General features: G+C 34.3%; 1 protein-coding gene across 1 annotated transcript in view; it reads right to left on the bottom strand.

The window, feature by feature from the left end:
* Positions 1-1,367: 1,367 nt before the first annotated feature.
* LOC145690708 (putative ATP-dependent RNA helicase DDX60) overlaps positions 1,368-23,234 on the bottom strand; it is a 74,415-nt gene continuing 52,548 nt past the window's right edge. The window contains exons 7-9 of the mRNA XM_081765872.1: positions 21,082-21,232; positions 15,524-15,657; positions 1,368-13,419 (exon numbers count right to left, since the gene is read on the bottom strand). Of these exons, the coding sequence (XP_081621998.1) occupies positions 13,120-13,419; positions 15,524-15,657; positions 21,082-21,232 (585 nt within the window). The 3' untranslated portion in view covers positions 1,368-13,119. The remainder of the gene's footprint in view (positions 13,420-15,523; positions 15,658-21,081; positions 21,233-23,234) is intronic.

Genomic DNA, 23,234 nt, shown 5'->3' with positions numbered 1-23,234 from the left:
TTTTCTTCCATAATGATTCACCTTGTGCAAAACAGTGAACAAGATGGACATATTTTTATACTGCTTTCTCTTCCAAATATACATTAGAGATGAGATGATATGGTTTATTCTACTGTATTACATAGCTGTAATGTACAGTTATTTATAATTTTCTTAGATATATATTCTTTACGATAGAAAGCAGTTTCTAGCTAAAAAGGATTTTCCGTAGACAGGTTTCGAACCCATGCTAAAATGAACGCTTATTTACAGATCCCTGACGCTAACCACAAAAGCACGAAGAGTAAACTTCCATGTATGTATCTTAGTATACTGAAATCCCATGTCCACTACTGGCCCCAATATGCCAGCTTTTTGAATTATTTCATCTTTTATTGTCATCATGTATTAGATATTTTCTGGCTGGCCATGTCCAGATGGTTTATGCCTATTTCTCTGCAGCAGAATGAAGAGAAAATAGATTCCTCTGTAATTAACAGGAGAATAGCGTAGTCTAATAGTTAGAGCGTTGGGCTCACGTCCACGTCTTCTTGGGTTCGACTCCTGGCCGGTGCTTCCCAATTACCGGCGTCTACCCAGCGTCGTGAGCCAAACTGGGGAGTCATGTGAATAAAAGACGTGACAGTCTCTAGGTCTAGAAAGCTCCTGATACGCTTGTTAGAGACAGGGTGACGCAGCACACTGATCACGTATTAGTCGCTAGGCTGAACGTAGTTTAGCCCGTCGCTAACAGATGGCATTGGAGCGGCTCAGGCCCACAAAAAGGGCTGTCACCAAGGATCTTATAAAATAGAGGATATGCCCTTACAACAAAATCTTGAAGCCATACGTCACAGTTTCGCCACCCCTACTCTACCCACTCCGTCCAATAGGATCGCAATGTTTTGAGCCAACAATCATGGCGGAAACGAAAGTAGCCAATCAGACGTGCCGATGCTCGGTTGTTTTTTGGCTTCATCGATTTAATCGGATGAAGATACATATGGGCAGATCCTCTATTTATAACATCCTTGGCTGCCACGCTCTGTAAGTTACAGATGTGAAGGACGTATGGATGGATTTAGGTTCAAAGATCAGTCTCTGGAATGCAGTCTAGGCTTTTGTGACCAGAAATGTAGAAACGTAGGTCTACTGATATTAAATTATTGGTTTTGGAAACTATTTACTAACAAAAAGACGAATGACTTGCACAAACTATGGAATAGATCCCAGAACTGGTTGCCACAGAACAGTTTGATATTACTACCCGATCTCCTCAAATATAATTCCCAAGTGTTCAGATTATACGTATTTTTTGGGTGAGTACCCTGAACGCCTCCTTTCTACCCAGAACACCTCAATTATAGATATGTAATTTAGAACGCTCATTGGAATAATTAAAAAAGCTTTATTAAATTGTATTACATAACATTACAATTCACATGTACTATATCACCATATTTATCTACCTCAAAAACTGCAACAACAAGTCACAATCCTCATAACAACAAAATGACAGCACTGTTACGATAATCACAGCATATAATTTGTAACATTTCCCTTACAAAATATATTACCTAACACATTGTTTGATATTATTGTCCTATACCAAGTTCTAAAGCCGAATAATATCACAGAACCTTACCATAATCATCACTGACATACGCATCAAATAAAATCACTTCCTTAAATGCTTCGATAAATATACTAGAAAATATAGTATAGATACTGTTTTCCACGTGTTATAGTTATAATTAAAAAAAAAAAAAAACTAGTTATTCATTTTATGTATCTATGTTCAATGTACAGGTAAACAAAAGAAATTAAAAAAAAAAAAAAACTCCCAGCAAACAATACATACAAAACATGTTTAAGCTGCCCAAAAAGCACTTGTATTTCTAAATGCATGGTTTACAATTTTTTTTTTTAACATTTATGATTATATTTAACATGCTTATAAATACGTTTTATTACTTTAACATGTTAATTAATGCGTTCTATTATTATTTTAATATATTAATAAATACATTATATTATTACAAGGTTTTTTACTGAAAAGAAATGCTGAAACTGCTGGGAGGAAATATGAGAGAAAAGTAGCGAGCATTTGCTGGAGTAACAACTTTGAAAGACTTTTAAAAGAACAGTAAAAATAATTCTGTCTTGTCAATAATAATAAACTGTGGCGCTGAAATACCTTTAGCTTTGGATATTCACGTAGCGTTCGTTTCAATGAGTAATACTTTGTTCACACGTCGATAGATATCCCATACCTTGCTTAGATAATTTAAGAATAGTAATGTTTATAACTTTTAAAATTTAAGTCGATTTTTCTCCCATTAAGCACTCATTATTTGTCCTCATCACACTGTGCACATGACCATGCACCTCAAATGTTAGCCAATATACTAGAAAAAAGCTCATATTATAATTTAAAAGATTTTTTTTTAATAGATCTCAAGGACGAAGAGAGAAATTTTACTTGAAAATATTTTTCAGCTTGAATTGTTTACAATACATTGAAGTAAAATGAATCTATACTTTATCTTTAAGAAGTATATTAATAATTTTTGTTGCTTTTCAATATTTATTGATTTTCAAATCCGTATATCGCCCCCCCCCCCCCTTATCTCCGGACTGGTAGTTTACACATAATGGCTATAAATTTCATTCTTATTAAAATTTATAGATCTTTAAGTTTTCTTCTTAACTATACTTTCCCAGTTTCTTAATAAACCTAACGTGGAACAAACAATAAAAGATTTCTATTGAATGACTTGGAATATATTACCCATCAAAATGACATCGGCACACTATCGACATATATACCTTTAGTACTCTTAAATTTTGGTATACCTAAAGCTATAATTACTAAGGGCCGTATTCATAGATGATGCTCACTCAAGATCGCGCCTTGAGTAAAAATCTAAAATTTTTAATGAATAAGAGTTGTCTCAGAAGACATTGTTCTATTGTTTGAATAATTAACAATTTTATCAAGGTTTGAGAATTTCTTAGTGAAAATGCATCTTGGTCAAGAATGCTTTTCCTGTTTTGTACGTATTAGCGAGATGGAAAGTTCGTTTTTTGGTCAAAATGTAATTTTCAACAAGACCTTCTTACTGCAAGCCTATATCTCAAACATCTTACCTGAATGGGATTATGAAGCAGCAATTCACTTCTCAAGATAGATCTTGAGAAAAGTTTCATTAAGATCCATTTATGAATACGACCCTTAATGCACTTTGTTTGAAATCTGCTGACAAATATCTACTATATCATTACATTCATTACATTACATTACATACGATTACATATAAGATGAGGCAATTAATTTGTCATGGTTCATTAACTTGTCTTGTATTGTATGGAATCTTCAAACAAAAAAACATTGCATTATCAATTGCACGCACTGAATTTAACGGTGGTAATTTTAATTTCCAAAGCAGATTGTAAATAGTCTATCTTTTTTTTTTTTTTTTTTTTTTGTTTGTTTGTTTGTTTGTTTTGTTTTTTAATGGAAAGTGGTGATTTAGTTTCGAAATGTCCAAGAAAGTAAGAAATTTGTTTAAAACTTTTTCTTTCTTTCTTTTTTTTTTTTTTCTTTAAACCGAAGTTGAAAATGCAATGCAAAAATACGATTCATAAAAAGGATTTTCCACTCCTTTTAAAGAAAATTTTATCAAGATCTTTAAATTGGCAAATTTTTAATTTCCGCAACAGATCGGAACTGGCAGTAAGTCAAGTATTAATACAAATGGTAATTTTGAATCATATTTTGGATTAAGTGCAAAAAACTTACGACCTTTTGTTTCAAACACGTTTTCCAGAAAAGCTCATTTGGCCTTAAAATAGCACTGAAAATGTGATTAGAACAGCTTTACTTAGTCATTGCATTAAAAAATAAATAAAGACTTCTTGTGTGTTTCGAAAATTTTAAATAATATTACATGAAGAACTGTAATCTGGTGTTTGAGTTTCAAGACTCTATATACAGTACGATTCACTTTATAAAGGCCTAGTACTAATTAACTGTCTCAATCTATATACATTTAACGTACGAAAATCACGAATTCAGCCAACCATTACAGTACTATCTACAAAAACAAAAACAACCCCTTTTACAACATTAACATTTAAATATTATGATATAAATGTATTTCAAAATAAACTTATTGCCTTTTTTCCATACGAATTTCGTTAGTATGTTATTAGCGATTATTCATTAAAAATGCTTCACAAAGATCACTTACAACAATAATAATAACATTTAATATCTTACAAAAATAAGTAAGTACTTGCACTACAGCATATACTACTTATTTTCCTACTATATTTATTTGCAAAATTAAATGTCTTACTTATTAAATGCCTTTTGGACCACTACTTTTACTTCGAAATGGTTTGCTCTTTTGTACACAAATTGAGCAATTACAACAAACAGAAATTTTAAAAATCCTAAACATGCTTTTATTTTAAAACAATTGAAGGGCTGGTAATCACACTAACATCTTTATGTATTAGGTATGACACCCTACTTTACAAAGCACTCATTTCAAACTTTTGCTGTGTGGTGTCTGCTTTTCCCAGACGCAATTACTTGTAGCTGACTTAGTATAAGAATGCCTCTTAACCGCTATCTTTTATCCAACTATACTGATTTTTATATGGTACGTAAACCCTATATTACAAAAGATGGACTCATTAAAAGTAGAGCTTTATCACCCTTTTCTTCCCTCTAGGCACTCTTGATATGTTAAATATACGTAGTAGCTAATACAAATTTAATTTTGCTTGTTAATCACACGATTTCCTTCGTATTTGAGACAGCACCTATTTTATTACATGTACGTAGTTGATCTACTTAATCTTTACTATAAAAATTTAGCTGAAGCTTTAGAACCGTTTACTATGAATGTACTTTTTAAAAACACCTTTACTATTGTAAAATTTTCTTTAGTGGCTCTATTTCTGTTTGCTGTAGATTTTATAACGAACTTTTATATCTACATGCTAACACATTAAAAAAAAAAAAAAAAGACAACAGAAATAAGTGCAAATTATCGAAGCCCTTCGCATTTGAGTGCAATTTAAAACCATCAACTGTTTTTAACAACAAATACTGTCTTACGATATTTGTAACCTCCTCTGCATATTTGTTTCAGTACCATCATAATTTTTGTATTTTCTCACTTATTACAATTATTTCAAATTTTGTACTATTCATATTTACACATTAGTGTATTAGTTAACTTTTTCTTCTTTTTTACATTTTGTTTGTACTACTACTTATCTTCAACCATATAATACTGATTTAATATTACATAATATCTACCACCACCTGTCAGAACTGTAAACAAAAATACAAAAGCTAAATTGTCAATTTACATAGCAGAACAAAAGATACGTATATTTGCTGATATGCAACTGAAAGTTATAGCAAAGTACAATTTTTACTTGACCTCTTACTGTACGAGGGACAGTCAAAAACTATTTAGTATCATTCATTTAATCGCTTTCAAAATAGGCTCCTTGAGAACACACACACACACACTTGTTCTACTGCTCCTGCCATTGCTGGAAACAACGCTGAAAAGTCCTGTTTTGGTATATTTCGAAGTTCAGCCGTTGCGTTGGTTTGGATGTCTTCTACGGTGGCAAAACGGTGGCAGCGGAATCACTGGACTTCTGGCTCTTCCCTAAGGGCCTCAAAGGTAACCATTTTGCCACAGTAGAAGACATCCAAACCAACGCGACGGCTGAACTTCGGAACATACCAAAACAGCACTTTCAGCGTTGTTTCCAGCAATGGCAGGAGCAACGAAACAAGTATATATTCTCAAAGAGCCTATTTTGAAGGCGATTACGTGAATGTATACCTATATTGTGGTTTAAAAGTTATAACGCAACTCCGGGAACATTTTGACCACCCCTCGCATATATGCCACTCTCTTAAACCCATTCTAACGGTACGGTACATGCCTTTTCTTCACTTGAGCTACTTTTTATAATTATTGCAGTATGTGCACCAACATCAATATATTTTTTTCTTCTATTCATTACCTACGAACTAGAATGTAACATATTCTTAACCCTTTCACTGTGGAAGGCGACGGAAAGAAAATTTCCCTAACCTGCGAATGTCGATTATAGTCGAAGTGTTAAAATTTGTCTGTATCTTGGTTTTGTTTTAGTTAACTATAGTCGCCAAAGGTTTTCTGTGTGATTTCTATTGTTTATCGAAAACAATAGAACACAAAAAATTGAACGGTACAACTTCTGCGACTATTCTCGACAAAGCCAAGATACGGACAAACAAATTTTAACCTGTCGACTATAGTCGACATTCGCATGTTAAGGAAATTTTCTTTCTGTCGACAAAAGTCGACTTCCTCTGTGAAAGGGTTAATACCGTAGAATGTAGTAGAATCCATTTATATATATTACGATTTGAGGTGATTTCTTAAGATATAATTAGAAGGTGTTAATATCGCAATATACACTTGAAATAGCATACGATTGCTTGTACCCTAGATTTTTTTTAATACAAGTAAATCATCTATATTCTCTCCCGCATTAAAATTAAAGTGCTAGAAAGAAAGGAAAAAACTAATTATCGTAGATATTTAATTAAAGCTGACATATTAAATATTTCATCACTATATCGCATGACTTTTTCATATAATTAGGAACTAAAAATACGCTCTACTAGTTTACACAACTAATTTCAACAGCGAAATCTTCCAGGTTTTCCTTTAAAAAATCAATATACAATTTGAACCCCGTTATTATAATTGTTTTACATGTTTTCCATTTCGATAATTCAGTCTTAATATAATTTATCAACACATCCTCTAGTAAATAGGATTTATCACAGAAGAGCAAGCAACAGTTTCATCTAAAAGTTCAAGAATCATTATGATTCCCAATAATTTTTTGCCAATACTCTATTACAGACTTCTTTTAAAGTGAGCAGAATTATAAATCAGTTTGATTAAGATTATTACTTTCCTTATATTTGTATGCGTATAATTACATAAAAATACACTGACGGAAAATGAAATTTTAACACCAACGCTACACGAGTGAAACATTTGGCATATTCTTCTACGACACTGAAACAAGATTGATTACAACACACAGGAATACAAGCTTCTTGTAAACACACATGAAGCTGCTTATTAATGTTCGTATTTCTGGGAAAGCATGGGCTTAAAGTGCTGGGAGATGCCTGCAAGGGGATAACAACGTGAATAGAACATTTAATCCAATTTGAGCAAGCTACGGTAGCTCTTTGAGAGGCTGAATATTCGTATCGAAAAATTGTGATAGGACGTCACTATACTGTACAAGTCGGCACCAATGCCCTGGCGGAAAATTTAGACTAAAATCGGAGGAAAATTATTCTACTGCTTGCATTCCGAGGACGACTGGCAAATCGGAGGAAGCCTGCAGCCAAGATTCGAGTGCCTATCAGATCCGCGGTACTGCAGTGAGTTATCTACTGAAGACAGTGGCGTGCAGTGACTTTTTTCACAGGGGACTAGGTTCGAAGAGAATGTGCGCTGTACAACGCTTCTTCTACCAAGCATCTTTCTTTCAAGAAATGGATAATTTCAGTCACAGTTTTATTTGAAAAATCTAAGAGTCTGTAAACCGATATTAATTCACTCTGCAAATTGTTAAAATTTTAAAAAAAAAGACCTTCTGTAACTCGATTTAAGGGTCAAAAACAAGTAATCAGGAAATCGAGATTTGAGGCACTGAAAATTCTTTGAATCTAACAGCTCAAGAAATTGTAACTCAATGACATCTTGAAATCTCACCTCCATTTGTCCAATCATAGTATCAAAAATGTCATTGTAAACATCAACATTTAATTTTTGTATCTGTTGAGTCATCTATTTTACGTCTTTTATTACAAGGTTCCCGTTGTCATCTAATTCTACTTTTCTATAAGTCTCTTCAAAATCGTTTCTTGCATTTCTAAGTTGAGATACCATCTCTTGTACTTTTTCGATGCAATATTTCAATCCAAGGTTTTACTTTAAAGAATGTTGAATAGTATATCCGTGCGGGGGAAAAAAAAATGGAAACTTTTAGTAGAAATCCAAAATCGAACTCCTTCAATGATAAAACACACATTTTTGTGTAGTCATGAACGCTTCGGTGTCCCAACTATCTGAATCTTCTACAATGTTCTCAGAACACCGTAAGAGCTATATTTGATTTTCATTTACTGCATCCACAATTCTGGAATTGTAATTCCATCTTATATTGGCAACTGTTGGAAATCGCTTACTTACTTCTGATTCAACAAGCGCGTTACAGCGTTTCGATGAATATGAAAAGAAATTTGGAATGCCACTTATTGTCCTAAGAATTTTTTTTACATTCCTTGATGTGATTAACAGACTGTGGAACAACGAGATTGAGTCTGTGAGCATAGCCGTGTATGGTGAGTGCACTCGAACACCTTTTCACAAAAGATTGTACACCACTCAAATGTCCAGAAAACGTGGCAGCTCCATCATAGCCTAGTGTTACAACCTTTTGCTTACCATTAAAGTGAGAGAGAACTTGGAAAGCATGCTCACTTAGAGCAGTAGCAGTGCAATCACTAGTAACATCTGCAAAACAAATAAATCATTTATGAATATTGCCGTCTTTTACTTACCGAAGACGATTGAAAGTTGAGAGAGCTTTGCAATGTCCGTAGTTTTGTCCAACATTATTGCTGTAAAAGTGTATTGTTTATTTCTGACTTAATTTTACCCAGAATTACGTCACCAACACATCTGAATCCTGTTTGATGTTCCTTTAAACACTCCCGTGTTGTGAAGATGACAAGTCAACACGGGCGCCCGAAGGATAGGGCAGCGTGGGGCCTGGGCCCTTCTCTGGCTCACGAAAATGTATACGTAATATAGCAAACCACGTATTAAATACCAGACGCAATATAGCAGCCATGGAGATGGGCCCCTCCTTAGAGAATTTTTTCGCGCCCCTGCAAGTCCATTTAGTGTCTACTTAGAAAGTAACTGAATTACTTCAATATAGTTTCTCTAATTGACAGAATCTTCCTGTTCGTTATGTCCTCTAAATGATAGCTCTTGTTTAGCTATAAAACAAGAGGCATAAATCAATCGGTTCATTAGTTCTCGCTTTAAATCAACTTCTACATTGCTCGCTCAATTGAAAATGTATTCTGTTCCACATAGAAAAGGACGTGTGGAATAATGATGGTTTTTGTGACATGAACAATTTTCACAAACCCAAGTTGCGCCACGAAAAGTGTTAATCATACCTGTCCACAATAACTAAATTAAAGACTTTCGGGAGAACCAGAATTGAAGGCCAGCAATACAGTTTTTTCTTGACTTACATGCAGTTAACTATTTTGAAGAAGCGAAATAATCCGTTTTGATATTATGTATATAATATTTCATTTTTGTCTGAATGGAAATGCTTGGAGTTGTTCTACCACTGGTTATTATTGGTTGCTTTTCTTGAAAATTAACGAATCCAAATGATACTATGAATAATTGGTCTAGAATACAACAATGAAACGGCCGATCCCCACCCCTACTGTTCTCTGTATCAATTGAAGTAATATCACTGCTTGCCCCATCGCTTTGCTGCAAGAATTCGATTTCTCAGACGAGTCCCCTTCCATACTTTACTCTTTGAGTCACTTTCAAAATATATTGATTATCTAAAAAGTTCACACTTCACTAGATCTCTTAAAGTGTCAAGATTAATACTGTAACTTTAATTGCGTTAAAACTATTAACTGTAAAAAGCAAACGAGCATTAAATTCGCTTACGTCAGAACGCCCGAGCTTAGAGCTTAGACAACATGATATACGGACTAATTGGCTGGATCCTGTTCCTTTCCCCGAGGAAAGCCGATTAAAACCCGAGCGTTTCCGATGTACACTTCGCTGTCGCACCCAGCGCACGGGCGCTGACTCTGTGTCAGAACTGTTGAAACAGTATTATTTTATAAAAATAGAGAAATACAATATTTTCGATTTCTTTGGTATATATTTATCACAAAATACTTTAACTAAAATGCCATGGGACTAGCCTAGTCCCCTAGTCCCCTTGACGGCACATCACTGACTGAAGAGGAGCATAACATCCAAGCATCCTGTGACATATTTTCTCACTATCAAATGATCTTCAGTAATATCGTGCTAAAGCTCATTGGAGGGCAGAACGGAACTCTGCAGTACTCGCAAACGAGGCCTTGTGAACGTTTGTTGGTTAGCTTCATCTCCTATCAAACGTACCTGTTCTATTGCGTAGAGATTTGGTGTGGTAGTAAGACCTCAGTTGGAACCATAGAATCATAATAGAATTCACTGTTCTGTTATTTAAAAAATGATGTTCAGATATGTTTTTGTCAACAACGTAGCGCTTATTTCCTTGTCGAAACTGCAACCTAACGTATTCTTCTCAGTGTACTCAGTGGGCACAATGGGTCAACTTTTCATCCATCTAACACACATTGAATATTACTAGATGTCATCTCCAGATTCACCCGCTATCGTATGAACAGATGCAATACGCATAAAACACCATCACACAAGATGTCATCCGATAACTTTACGATCACATACATGCCTGCATTTAACGTGGAAGTGAGTGCAATACTTACTGAGGTATAAGACATTAAAATTTAACTTGGCGTTGCAAGCGCATAATACGACTTGTAACGTTGTACGAATGTAATAAACAATATTAACCCTTTGACTACCAACGGGAAACATGTGTTCCATGCGAATAATTCAAACATCGTTGGGATTTTTTTTTTTTAGAAAATTCTAAAAAATACATGTTGTTCTCCCATCGGTTCAGATGTGACCAGGAAATTGTGTTTAGTTTCCAAATCTGTGAACAGATGTCAGGAATATCCGACATACAAAAGAATATTCACATTTTAAAAAACTGGTAGTCAAAGGGTTTAAAAAAATGCTGCGTTTCGATGTTCAGATTCCATTTTCGTTCATTGTGTAAATAAAATTAGCTCTCGTATTTCCTAGCTCTAAATTAAGTCCAAGTAATGCTAGCAACTTATTAGTAAATATAACAATAAAAAGTTTACAATTTTGCTTTTAAGTATAGGTTTGTTCAATATAGATGGTGCAAAAACAAAGGCTTGCAGCAAAATTAGTAGGAAGCAATCAGATGTACGTAAAAGAAAGAAACTTGTTTTCCGTAGCTGCTTATCAACAGAAAAAAGAGCTTCCAAGACGGCAATATCAAAATTAAAGAACAAGATGGAATTGGCTACAAGAGCAGATGTAAAGCCTTTTCCCTCGAGTAAATACCATTGGATGTGCCTTGGTATTGTCTCTTGGAAACTCCCTAAGAACTTCGTTTCTATCTCTGACCGTTCGAGAAACTTCTGACCATATACTCTAATGTTAAATTCAACATGCAATAATTTTCGAAAGGGTTGACTCAGCTTGATGATTACGATGTATCTTTTTCTTCAGTACGAAAAACTACATTGATTAGTCGATGTCAATTTTCTGTACAGCTGTGGAAGGTTTTCAGTGGAAAATGGAAACGGCTCTTTCTAACACGCAAGCACAATCTTACTGTATTTACCCCACCCCACTCTCCTCACTGACTTGCGTCGACGCTGTCATAGATTAAAGCAAACTGGAATGCAAACTGGGCAGTCATTCCCTTCCTAGCATAGGTGCCACAATCATTAGGGAAGAGATGTACTGTACAAACCTGCGAAATAATCCAACTGTTGAAAAAACTAAGTACAATCCTGAACGCCCGAATTTTAATTCATTAAAATAAATATTTACTTCGCAAAACAATCTTTCAATTTGCAGTTCGAAACAAACAAAAAAAAAAATCGCACTACACCCACACGCATTTGTTTCAAGGGAATGCTTACAAATATGCATTCTACTCGCAACACCACGGTACGGCAAGACAATTGAGCCGGCTCGTTCCGAGTAGATCCCGCCGCGCAAAATCCATCAAGAAAGCTGCGCGGTGGAATGACGGTATCTATGTTAGCTTCTGGCGTATTTAAACTTACAAATAAGTAAAATAAAAAGGTTTTAAAATAAATAATTTGCAGTTTGAATAAACCATTTCAATACTTCGTAATATTATTTTCTTCCTATATTACAGGGGAATGACTCATTCCTTCATTCCATTGAGTGACCGCCCATGTTGTCGCCTGTTGGAAACTTCAACTCTATTTGCTGGACGTTACGTGTCCGTTAAAAACGTCACGACGCAGGTAGAGACAGAAAATATAACTTGACTACTATTTTGACATCAGTCGTATCATCAAAAGAATCTATATACAAAACACGAAACCTCAAACCGGTAGTCAGGAAGGAAGGAATATTATTCTCTACTTCTACGATTTGGTGCTGGCTATGAACTTGCGTCACATGAATGAAGAATCTCAAAACTGCATCTGGCGCTTCAAGTCTGGACGGTTGCAGACGTAACTTCAGATATGAGTAATTTATCTTTATTTTACACCATCTTTTGAAACAACCCTATACTTGAGAAGGAGTCAGTGGCGGGTCTTGAGGAAAGTCACATCGGTAAAGACAAATTTTATCGCTACAAGCTAAGGAAAGATTTCCGAAACAATTAATTTAAAAAATGGCGCAACAGCTCTCAAAGCGGCAGACCTATGAACCGCATTGTGGCATTTATACATTTAATTTACGTAATGTCTAGACCAGAGTTCGTTTTTTCTTTCTTTCAAGTAGTTTCCCATTTGTTTTCATGACGCTTTGATAATACCGCAATGCCACATCATTTGTTGAGAAGAATGATCACCTATCTTTCCTTTGATCCAGATCTAGCACTGCTTGAGTTCGCTGATCTCACGGTAAGCGACGCTCCAGTGCGGTTACGGCGCTGATACAAAGCTTGTACACCTAAGTACTCATCCTTGTATACAATTCTCTAAAGCTGTATAAAGTTCTCTTCCCTTAGCTTGTAGCGATCCCTCAAGAGCCGCCACTGAAAAGAACCCTGATCACATAAGAAATTATATTTCCACTAGATTTTACAACAACATGATCATTCTTTTTAACACATATAAGGCACTTGCTTCTAATCCTCTTCCTGCACTCTGCACATTTACACTAAACTGTACTCGTTCAGTGAATAAGCTCTACGGAATTTGTTTGCGTATTCAGATTCCAATAGCGTGAACGCTTGTTGAACAGGATCTCTATAAGATACGAGCTCCTTAAGAGAAGTCGTTATACACCTGATCACAAGAAGAAAATCGTAGAGTAAATCATAATCGTCTCCTTTTCTCAAGCAATTCTCATTTCTTATTCGCTCCTTCAAACCATGACAAAGAAAGTTGAAAGCATATGCATTCAATTTGACATTTGTATTCATTATAGGTATGACCTTTGCATCAGTAAAAACCTTCAAGAACAAAAGAAGAAAACTTTGTTAGTAATAATCCTACGTAAAAGATACTATTATGATAGTACCAAAAAAAGTGTTGTCCTCAACAAATATCTTTTGATTTCATTGTGAACAGCCACAGTTTCAACTTCATTTACCGTAACTCTAAACCTACTATTGTACAGAATTAGAAGAAAATCTACAAGAGAAAATTAAGTGAATGTGTTTGTTAAGTGAATAAAACTAATTGTGAAGGCCAGGGCTATGAAAATAGGATGAAATATGAGCAGCAGTATTAGAAAGGAAAGCATTTGAAAATGTCGTAGGAAAGAAGCAAATTTGATTCCAGACATGACATTACAGGATTCCCACTTATTTCGCAAACACGAATTCCCTCCCTTTTATAGGATTTCAAGATCACGAGTTACAAATTTTCAGATCCATATATAAAATTTTTTAAAAAAAAAATCCTTTTTCCCGATCACCTCTACTGACGTCTATTGTGCATGCACATGTATATATAGTGTGTATTTAGGTACAGAAATTTAGCAAAACAAATTATTTATTTTATAAAATATCTCCTATCAACTGTAGCAAAACAAAGTTTTAAAATAATGGATTTTGAGAAGTAAAAATCGTACTTAGATTTTCCTGACTTTTCCAGGACTTTTCACAAGTAAACTGATTTTTCTGGCTCTTCCAGAGTGCTGCCTGAAATATCGTAGGACCGCTGGGATATTTCCAAAAGGTCTACTTTGAATGAGATTACAGTTATGTATGTTATCTGAATAAATGTATTTTTGCCGTCCAAAGGGTTTGATATTTTTTGAACACATCTCATTTTTCTCTCTCCAGTAATGGCCAACCTTTTCATTACTTTCATTTTTCTTTCACTAAACACACTACTTTCATCCTGGGAGCTATTTACTTCCATATTCTTTACTTCCTACTTCTTCCTCTCCTTATCTGATTAAGTGTAAGGAAAAATCTTTACACAGTGTATGTTTTTAGTGTTGTATGAAAAACTTTTCATTGTTTTCTGGTAGAGATTCTTTACCTTATATATATATATATATATATATATATCGTGGAATTTGGTACAGAACGTCGCGTAAGAAAAAAACGAAAGACAGACAGGCCTACCTACCTACCAGAAAAACATATTTGCATTCTTTCTCTTAAACGCTTAGTAGTTTGAGCATTTTGCATAGGAAATATCTGTGTGTCACTCTTTTTATATACAATGAACATTGACCTTAATGCTAGTCTAATGGAGTAGTTTGTAGTTTACTCTATTTTTCTGAAAATAAACTGCTCCCAACATAATTACGTAATAGAAAATTCATTATATGGCTTAAATACGAGGTAGTTTTTTAAATTGTGTTATATTCAAAGATGATTATATGAAGACTGCTCCATTTGATTCATTTTCTCTTGCGGCTACTTACAGTAAATGACTGTGATGAAAGATGTACACAAACAAGTCTCTTCCTACTGATTAGGTCACAAGTCTGGACAGTCATGTCATTCAAATCATTTATCAACCGGTTACTTGTATATCACTCAGTACAGGAAGTTGACTAAAATAAACTGTATTGACACATCGGTAGAATCACGTTTTCATAGGAGGATGAGGTGTTATAGAAAATAAGAATAGAATGATATATATATATATATATATATATATATATATATATATATACAAGTATATATTACCAGAGAATTATTATTATTTTCGTAAATACTGCATCTAGAGATAAAGAGGAAACTTTAGCAACCGGCTCTGGGGACTTGAGAAATATTAACAATCGGTTCGGGCGAACCGGCGGAAAACCATCACTGACTCTCGGTAACATTCAACAAAAAATCTTTAAATGATATTGCAGCATTAAAAAAAAGAAAGAAAAAGAAAAAAACAAACGCATACAATATAACGGATTTGGTTGCATGGGAAGCACAGGGATGATCCTTTTTGTATACATGTTTTTCCTACTCATGGATTGCATGACTTATGATTAATTTCATTAACCCATACCAAAGATTAATTTAGCCATGTTTGAAATATACAGAATTGTACTTTACAAGAGGATTTCTGTATTAAAATATTATGTAATAAATTCACCTGACTCCTTATCTTAGAAGAGAAATCATCATCATCATTTAGTCTGTTATCTTGATGACCAGAGAGAGCGGCGAATGCAGAATATACTTCGTTTGGTGTGTCCTTTCTCACAAGATGAGCTTCTATTGTTTTGCCTGGAAAAGAATATACTTTAGAATATGATAATCGCAACATAAAAATTCAGATTTCTGACTTTTGCAATCTAATAGTCAAATTAAAATCCTCTGTACCTTTACTACTAAGAAACCCAAGAAGTGCTCGGTCATCAGTAACTACCTCTCTCTATGAAGTTATCTGTCATATTGCAAACAGAAGCGACCTAGACACATGGATGGATCTTTTATTAATCCCGTATACAGTACTAAATGTTCCGTCACAATCAGATTGAGTAAAAAACTTAACGACCTGGGTCAAGTGAAGAGTTCGCCAATGGGATGATTCTCACCGAGAAGCGTTACCCGATTATTTTACTGTATAAAAAACACAAGCACAAACACCAACATTCTTCTGCTGTAACATCCTTTAACACCAAAAGAGTCGAAAATAAAATCAACGATGGAAACATAAGAGGTGCAGCCAGATTATTAATTTCTGAAGATATCATCGCCACATTTAATGCCTCCGTTTTCGAAGCACTTAAAGGGAAACATCCTTCACATTCAGACACTTTTGCTTTACCAGATCCTCCTGAAGATAATCTTCTCCTATCTATTAACTGTGTTTGTTCTGCGGCGATATACGTTGAAACCAGAAACTACTAATTTGAACCACTTCCGGTTTGAATAGAGGGTTAATGGAGGAGACTAAACCTATTCTTGGGATACTGAACCAATCGCAAAATACCTTATTTCGATAGCACTTACCGTTTTTGCTCTGCAGAAATCAGTATTAAAACCGGAAGTAATAGTAAATTTCAACCACTTTCGCTATTGATAGAATATTGTGGATGGTCATGATATGTTGTCTTGAGATTTGAATCCTAAGAAAGAAAAAAAAAAACGTTTTCGCTATCTATTACCGATTTCGTTACCGGTGGGTTTTCTTGTGGTATTCCTGTTTCCTCCAACATCCTTACTTCGCCAATTCTTCTATTATGATTCACTTGCCTTAATCATAGTCTCCCTTAGCCTAAAAGACATAATCGTGGAATACTAAACTAAATTTCATTATCAATTTCTTTCCGTGTGAATAAACGCTGAAACCAAAAATGACTAATTTGAACCACTTCTAGTATGAACAAAGGGTTAACGGAGGAGACAGAACCTATTCTTGAGATGCCAAATCAATTGCAAAGAGGAGCCACATCTCGATAGCATTTACCATTTTGTCTCTACGACAATCAGTATTGAAACCAGAAGTAATAGTAAATTTTAACCACTTCCAATTTTGGTAGAGTTCTGGATAGTCATGATATGTTGTTTTGAAACACTGAATCGTTAAAAAAAAAATCTCGCTGTCTGTTATTATTTTTGTTTTATTGTTATAAAAGTTGGAACCGGCACTGAAACCAGAAGCACTAGTAAATCTGAACCTCTTCCACTTTTGATAGTGTGCTGTGGATGGTCACGATATGTTGCACGATAGGCGCTAAATCGTTTGCTAACAACCACTTCTCGCTATTTGTTATCGTTTTCGTTCTATGACGATAAACGTTGAAACCGGAAAAGGGTTATTTGAACTACTTCCGGTTTGAATAGAAGGTTGACAGAGATTAAACCTATTCTTGGGACACTAAATCGATTGCAAAAATCCGCATCTCTTACCGTTTTTGCTCTGTCGACAGACGGACGGACAAAGACGTTCTAATTTGAACCTCGGATTCTGAAACTGATCCCTGAAACAAATTGAAGACAGTGACGGGAATTTTCGGTGAGATTCAGGAAATTTAATAAACGATGATTTGGTAAGACAACTCCGCAAATGTATTGCTCACACTACTCCAAGCAAGGAGACAATCACCACATAAGAGGCTTCTTACTTTGTAGTAAGGTTTTCTTCCGAACTTCAGATGTTAAAATACTTAATAATCGAGTTTACGGTTTGCATTCATACGTGTTCCTAATATTCGCATCCAAATAATTTCTCTCTTGCGAAACGGACAATTGTTAATTCTTCTATGTGTTGAACATGTCCATGAAAATATCTGTAAGTTCTATAAAATCTTAAAAAAAAAAAAAAAAAAAAAAACCTTTCTTACGTGAAAGGTTTCCGATATGTTAAGCAAACAGATTTATTTTTCCATATACTGTCACAAACCAGGTGCACAATCACAGTGTGTACGGATTTGCTCTCATTTAAAAAATATAAAAAAATAAAATGATATACACAAATATCGTATATATATATATATATATATATATATATATATCCTTGTTTATGAATTAGCGGTAGACAAAGATATAAGGATGGATGTCAAACTCAAATTAGCGTAAAAGACATAATACCTAATGAAAAGAAATACTGGGCCGAAGATTGTATACGGGTGCACCATTTATGTCCAACCGTAATAACGGAGAAACCAAAAGGAGCGGAGCGAAACTTTGCACGAAGCAACTATAGGAAGGGGAGAACTTACCCACGTATTGGCTAACATTACCAAATGAACAATGTTGCCAATCCAATATAAAGTTTATTATTATTATTATTATTATTATTATTATTATTATTATTATTATTATTATTATTATTATTATTATTATTATTATTTTAAATGGAACAACCAAATTGGATTTGAAAATTGGAACCATTAATAAATACAAAAACAAAAAAAGTTACACTCGCAGATCAGTCTTGCAAACTTTTCGTCTTGAAATAACGTTAAACATGTGTCAAAAGAAACGCCTTTTGCGCATACAGGAAGTGAAATACTGACTACTTGTGCACATTTAATTAAATACTGGCAAGAACTGTTTAAGTTGACTCCAAGTTTAATAGAGACATTAAACCGTGTTACCACAACAGAAGAGAAAAAGGTTGAACTTGGAAATGATGCAATAACTCGGAAAAGGTTACAAATACATTACAATCTAAAATTTATAGAGCAAATCGTATGTCGTAAGAAGCATTGCCACGTTTATGTGAGATCGATAAGTCACGTATGACTCATATGGCTTTCGGAGGGATGAGCGTCCTCGACGAGCATAGGGTCCATACAAAACGACAGGTAAGACAATGATTGTTATTTAACTCTAGAACTGCAGCATGACAATGTTCCTAGTAATTCGGAGCTCCTCATTACGGAGATTGTGATAAAGAAAAATACAATTATTGTATCCTAATCAACCTACTGCCTGATTTTACAACTGCAAATTTCGTTGTATTCGTCAAGTTGAAATCCACTCTGAAAGGTCGCAGTTTCCGATCCATAGAAGAGATAACAAAAATTCGCTACAAGACACCAAGTACATCCCTGTTGAAAGCTCTATCACTAAGCCACCGCGGCCCCGTAAAATGTTTCGTTTGAAGTATTGTTCTCTATAGGGCAAAAACATGAGCAGTATGCACGAGCCATGAAAGCTCATGAAAGTTTGTGTTAAACTATAGTAGGTCCATGCCTACTTCGGTTATGAAATGGGATAAATTCAACCAATCAATCATATGAAATTGTCATTAAAAACACATTTGTTTTTATTAACATTTCAAGAAGCCATGGACGGGGAGGGGAAGGCACACTGGCTCAGTGTGTGATGCTCCAGCTTTCGCTTTTACATCACAATTTTCAGGTAACTGATATTTAATGGAGCTTATATATATTTGACCTGCACAGTTATGTTTATTATTTGTGTTTCAATGGTATTTGTTGGTTTAAATATGTTTTGTATTAGTTGAGGTAATCTGAACCTGCACCGAAGATTACAGAATAGTGATTGACAATACGAAATAATTTTGGTGCCAATGTATTTTTGTTAAAAGAAGAAATTGTAATTATTACTATACTATATGTGAAATCTCCTATAAGAAAATGAAATTTAACAACTTAATTTTCAATCAAATTTCCTGGATTTTGAGAAGTTCCTTGCAGCCAGAAAACGAACAAAACTCTGAATAAGTATTTAGGATAATTAAAGTAAAAGTACTTTAGTATTTGATGGTATAAATAGATGTAATAATGATGCATGAGTAACTAAGCATCTCCGGCAGGATTATCCTGCCCCAGCTAAATTCTCCCAAATGTTCTGCATAATGTATTAAATTATCTTGAAGCCAAATCCAAATTCTTGTGTAAAATCAGTTATGAAATCTGGAACTTTTAATTGTGTTTTAGTAAGACAAATATTAAAATTTCGATAACCACTTCATTAAATGTGTAGATGTTTGTGTACGGCGTTACTCATAGTTTATGTGTAATGATCATTCAGGTAATTGGTAAGTGGAGAATCAACACCCAATCTTGTGGATCGATGGCACGACCTGAATGTGGATTTTAATGAATTTTTGAAAGAAAAGAGGATGAGTTTAATTGCTTGGTGCGATTTTATAGCCATAAATGACGTATGAAAGGCAACGTTTTTGAATAAGTAAAAAAATAAGATAATAAATATTTGATATGAAATAAATAAATAAATAAATAAATAATGGAGCCACGTATGAAGAAATGAATACATAAATAAGAGAATCATAGAAGTGAGTAAATAAATAATCTAAATAATATATATTAGGCTACAATCTACCCAGCGCAATTATAATTCATAATTAATTACAAGGACTGGCTGAATGATGTGCATATATATATAATCTACTGTTTCTATTATTTGATTCCTACAATATATATTATGGTCTTAAAGCTATCCACTGCTTAATACAGCCGGATTCTCCTGGAGTATGTTACTACCTAAACAGTTGTAATTAACGAGAGAAGTCCAATAAAATAAAATCAACTATTGTCACGACCAGCATCTTAGCAAATTGAAGATCGGTTATGATAATGCAATTATACCATCATATATAAAATCTTCGTTAACGCAAAGAATAATTTGTTTGTTGTTGTTGATTGTTTGACACTTCTATTTTGAACAAAATATAAACCATAATAAATTAGAATCCAGTTGTTGTTTACATGTTTAAGTAGTGTTTGTGCAGAAATTGTTGTTTTCTTACACTACAATTTTAAATCTATTACCTTCATATGCAAAGATCTGGAAAATCTTAGGTTACGTCGACTCTCTCGGGTAAGGTCAACTCGTTCAACGAATCTGGATGCGTTGAAGTATATCTTTCTAGAACAATGTTTCTAGTGGCGACTGAAGGGCTTTAGTAAGTGTCACCTATCGCCTGTCATAATGATCACTATCGACAGCGTGGCATTACAAATTCAATCAAACCGTTGCGTGAACAAAAGGGAGCAATACAAGTGGTACAGCGTTCATTTTTGGTACTAAAGGTCTGTTTCGATCCCAATACAAGTGAGTTTGTAGCTAACAACATCATGTCCGTTAACTTTTCTCAGGGTTCTCCAGTTTCCTCCCAGATTTTCATTAACCATCCGTCTCCTTTCGACTAAAGGACATAATCGTAGGACGTCAAATTAAAACAAGAAAAGCCAAGGAACACATACTCACCAGTTGTTGAGTAGTTTATGGCAGGTGTAAACTTCACTCCAGACAAAGGCAGAACGTTGTCTTCTCCCATTGTTTTCGCACAATATTCTGCAACACATCGGTGGTAGCTATCAAAAACTACTCTCACTTGCTTGTTATATTTCTCTATTTCCTAAAGTTAAAAAGAAAGGGTAAAATGTCAACTATGTGGTTTTTCGATCAGTAGTAATATTAAACTCTGTGACAAATATCTTGGCATTTCAGCTAAACGAATAAAACGCAAGCTCTGGCGCGTCGTTGCCGAATGGTAAAGCGGTGTGGCCATGGCTAAGCAGACAAACTACAGTGCAATCAGGTGGCAGGGGATAGACGTGGATGTGTACAAAATAAACGTGGCAATACCGCTGGCCTCTCATTTGCTAGCAGCATTTAAAGGGAACTTGCAGCGCCGCCTTCAAATGCCAAGATGTTTGTCACGCCGATTAGGTACGACACTACTTGGTTAAAAAAAAAATAATATTAAAAAAAATACAGCTTCATTTCAGAGAACAATGAACCAACAATGTCCTCTGATAATATTTGAATTTTAACACTTAAGGTAGTGTTCTTTAAATTAAAATCATAATGCATGACCAGGTGGGCCGTAAAGAGGTAACATTAAACATATGTACGCTAATTGTCTCGAACATACAGTTGCTAAAAATTAATATATATATATATATATATATATATATATATATATATATATATACATATCGTCCCTTTGTTTACAAAGTGTCGTATGTAAAAAAAAAATCAATTTTTGAGTTAAGACCAGTCCCGAATTTTCCTTTAGGAACTCTATAATTCTCTTTAATAGCTATATATAAATTCCTAAATATAACTGTGGAATAAGCAGTTTGATGTTCGTTGTATCTCAATTGTAGAGAATTAAATTTCTCTCGAACTGCCGTAATTCAAGATACGCCAGTTTGCAAGAAAAATTAAGGCAAGTTTCTGTTATTCGCACAGAGTCGCCCCTTTGCTGAGTGCCATACATCAGTTTATCCGACATTTCCAACTATTGGTAATAGAATAATTATTTAACATTGAGCTCCCTTTTGGCTAAGCGGTTAGCGTATGCGCCTTTGGTGTGAGAGACCCGGGTTCGATTCCCGGCGGAAGCTCGCGCGGTTCGGATTTCACGTTAATCAGTAGTTCCACGTCTCATACAGCCTTACTGCTGAAACGGACGCTAAACTCAAAATCAAATCAAATTAAATTATTTGACTTTATCAAAAACCTTTTGTGACAGAAAACCCCTATGCTTACAATTAAAACTATAAGAGATGCTATTAAATCCTTAAAGATCAAATCTGCATCTGGTATAGATGGAATACCTGTTTTCGTTATAAAAGGAGTGGCAGAAGTAATTTCATCACTGTTAGCATCCTTGTTTATTGGAGCTTAAATGAAAATATTTATGCTAAAGCTTGGAAGGTAGTAGCCATAACACCCATATCCAAGACTAATGATGGTAATATCAATGATTATAAGCCTATTTCTATAATTCATGTTATTCCTAAAATTTTTGAAAAAATAACGTACAACTACTTGTCCAGCACTGTCTGTGATCAGTTGGATACTAATTAAAATAGTTTTATAAATGGGAAGTCAGTTATTAAGCACTTGGTAAGCTTTATGCAAAGTCTATTTTCTGTTATTCGATCTGGTGGTCAAACTGGTGTTATTTACTTTGATTTTGCAAAAGCATTTGATAAACTGCCTTATCAATTATTAATAAGTAAGCTCTACGGGTACAAATGTCAAATCATATAATAAAATGACTAGATACGTATTTCAGAACAGGAAATTTAGACTTAGATATAATAGCTATACTACTTTTATTTTTTAACATAACATCTGGAGTACTTCGGGGTTCTAACGTAGGTGTCTTACTGATTTTACTTTATATAAATGATTTACCTGATGAGTTAACCTGTAAATATTTGATGTATGCTGATGACATTAAAATCCTTAATGAAATTAATACTTTGCAAGATCAAGTTATGTTACAACGAAACATTAATATATTAGCTAAATGGTCAAAGAATAATTTGCTACTTTTGAATATTGCTAAAACTCAAGATATAATTTTTTCCAGGAAAACTTATCTTTTCTCTGATAAACATATA

This window comes from Thermobia domestica, chromosome 7 (genome assembly GCF_964235325.1).
Source record: "Thermobia domestica chromosome 7, izTheDome1.hap1.1, whole genome shotgun sequence".
NCBI classification, from domain to species: Eukaryota; Metazoa; Arthropoda; class Insecta; order Zygentoma; family Lepismatidae; genus Thermobia; species Thermobia domestica.
Note: the sequence above shows the minus strand (reverse complement) of the source record. Positions and strands in the feature narration are given on the sequence as shown.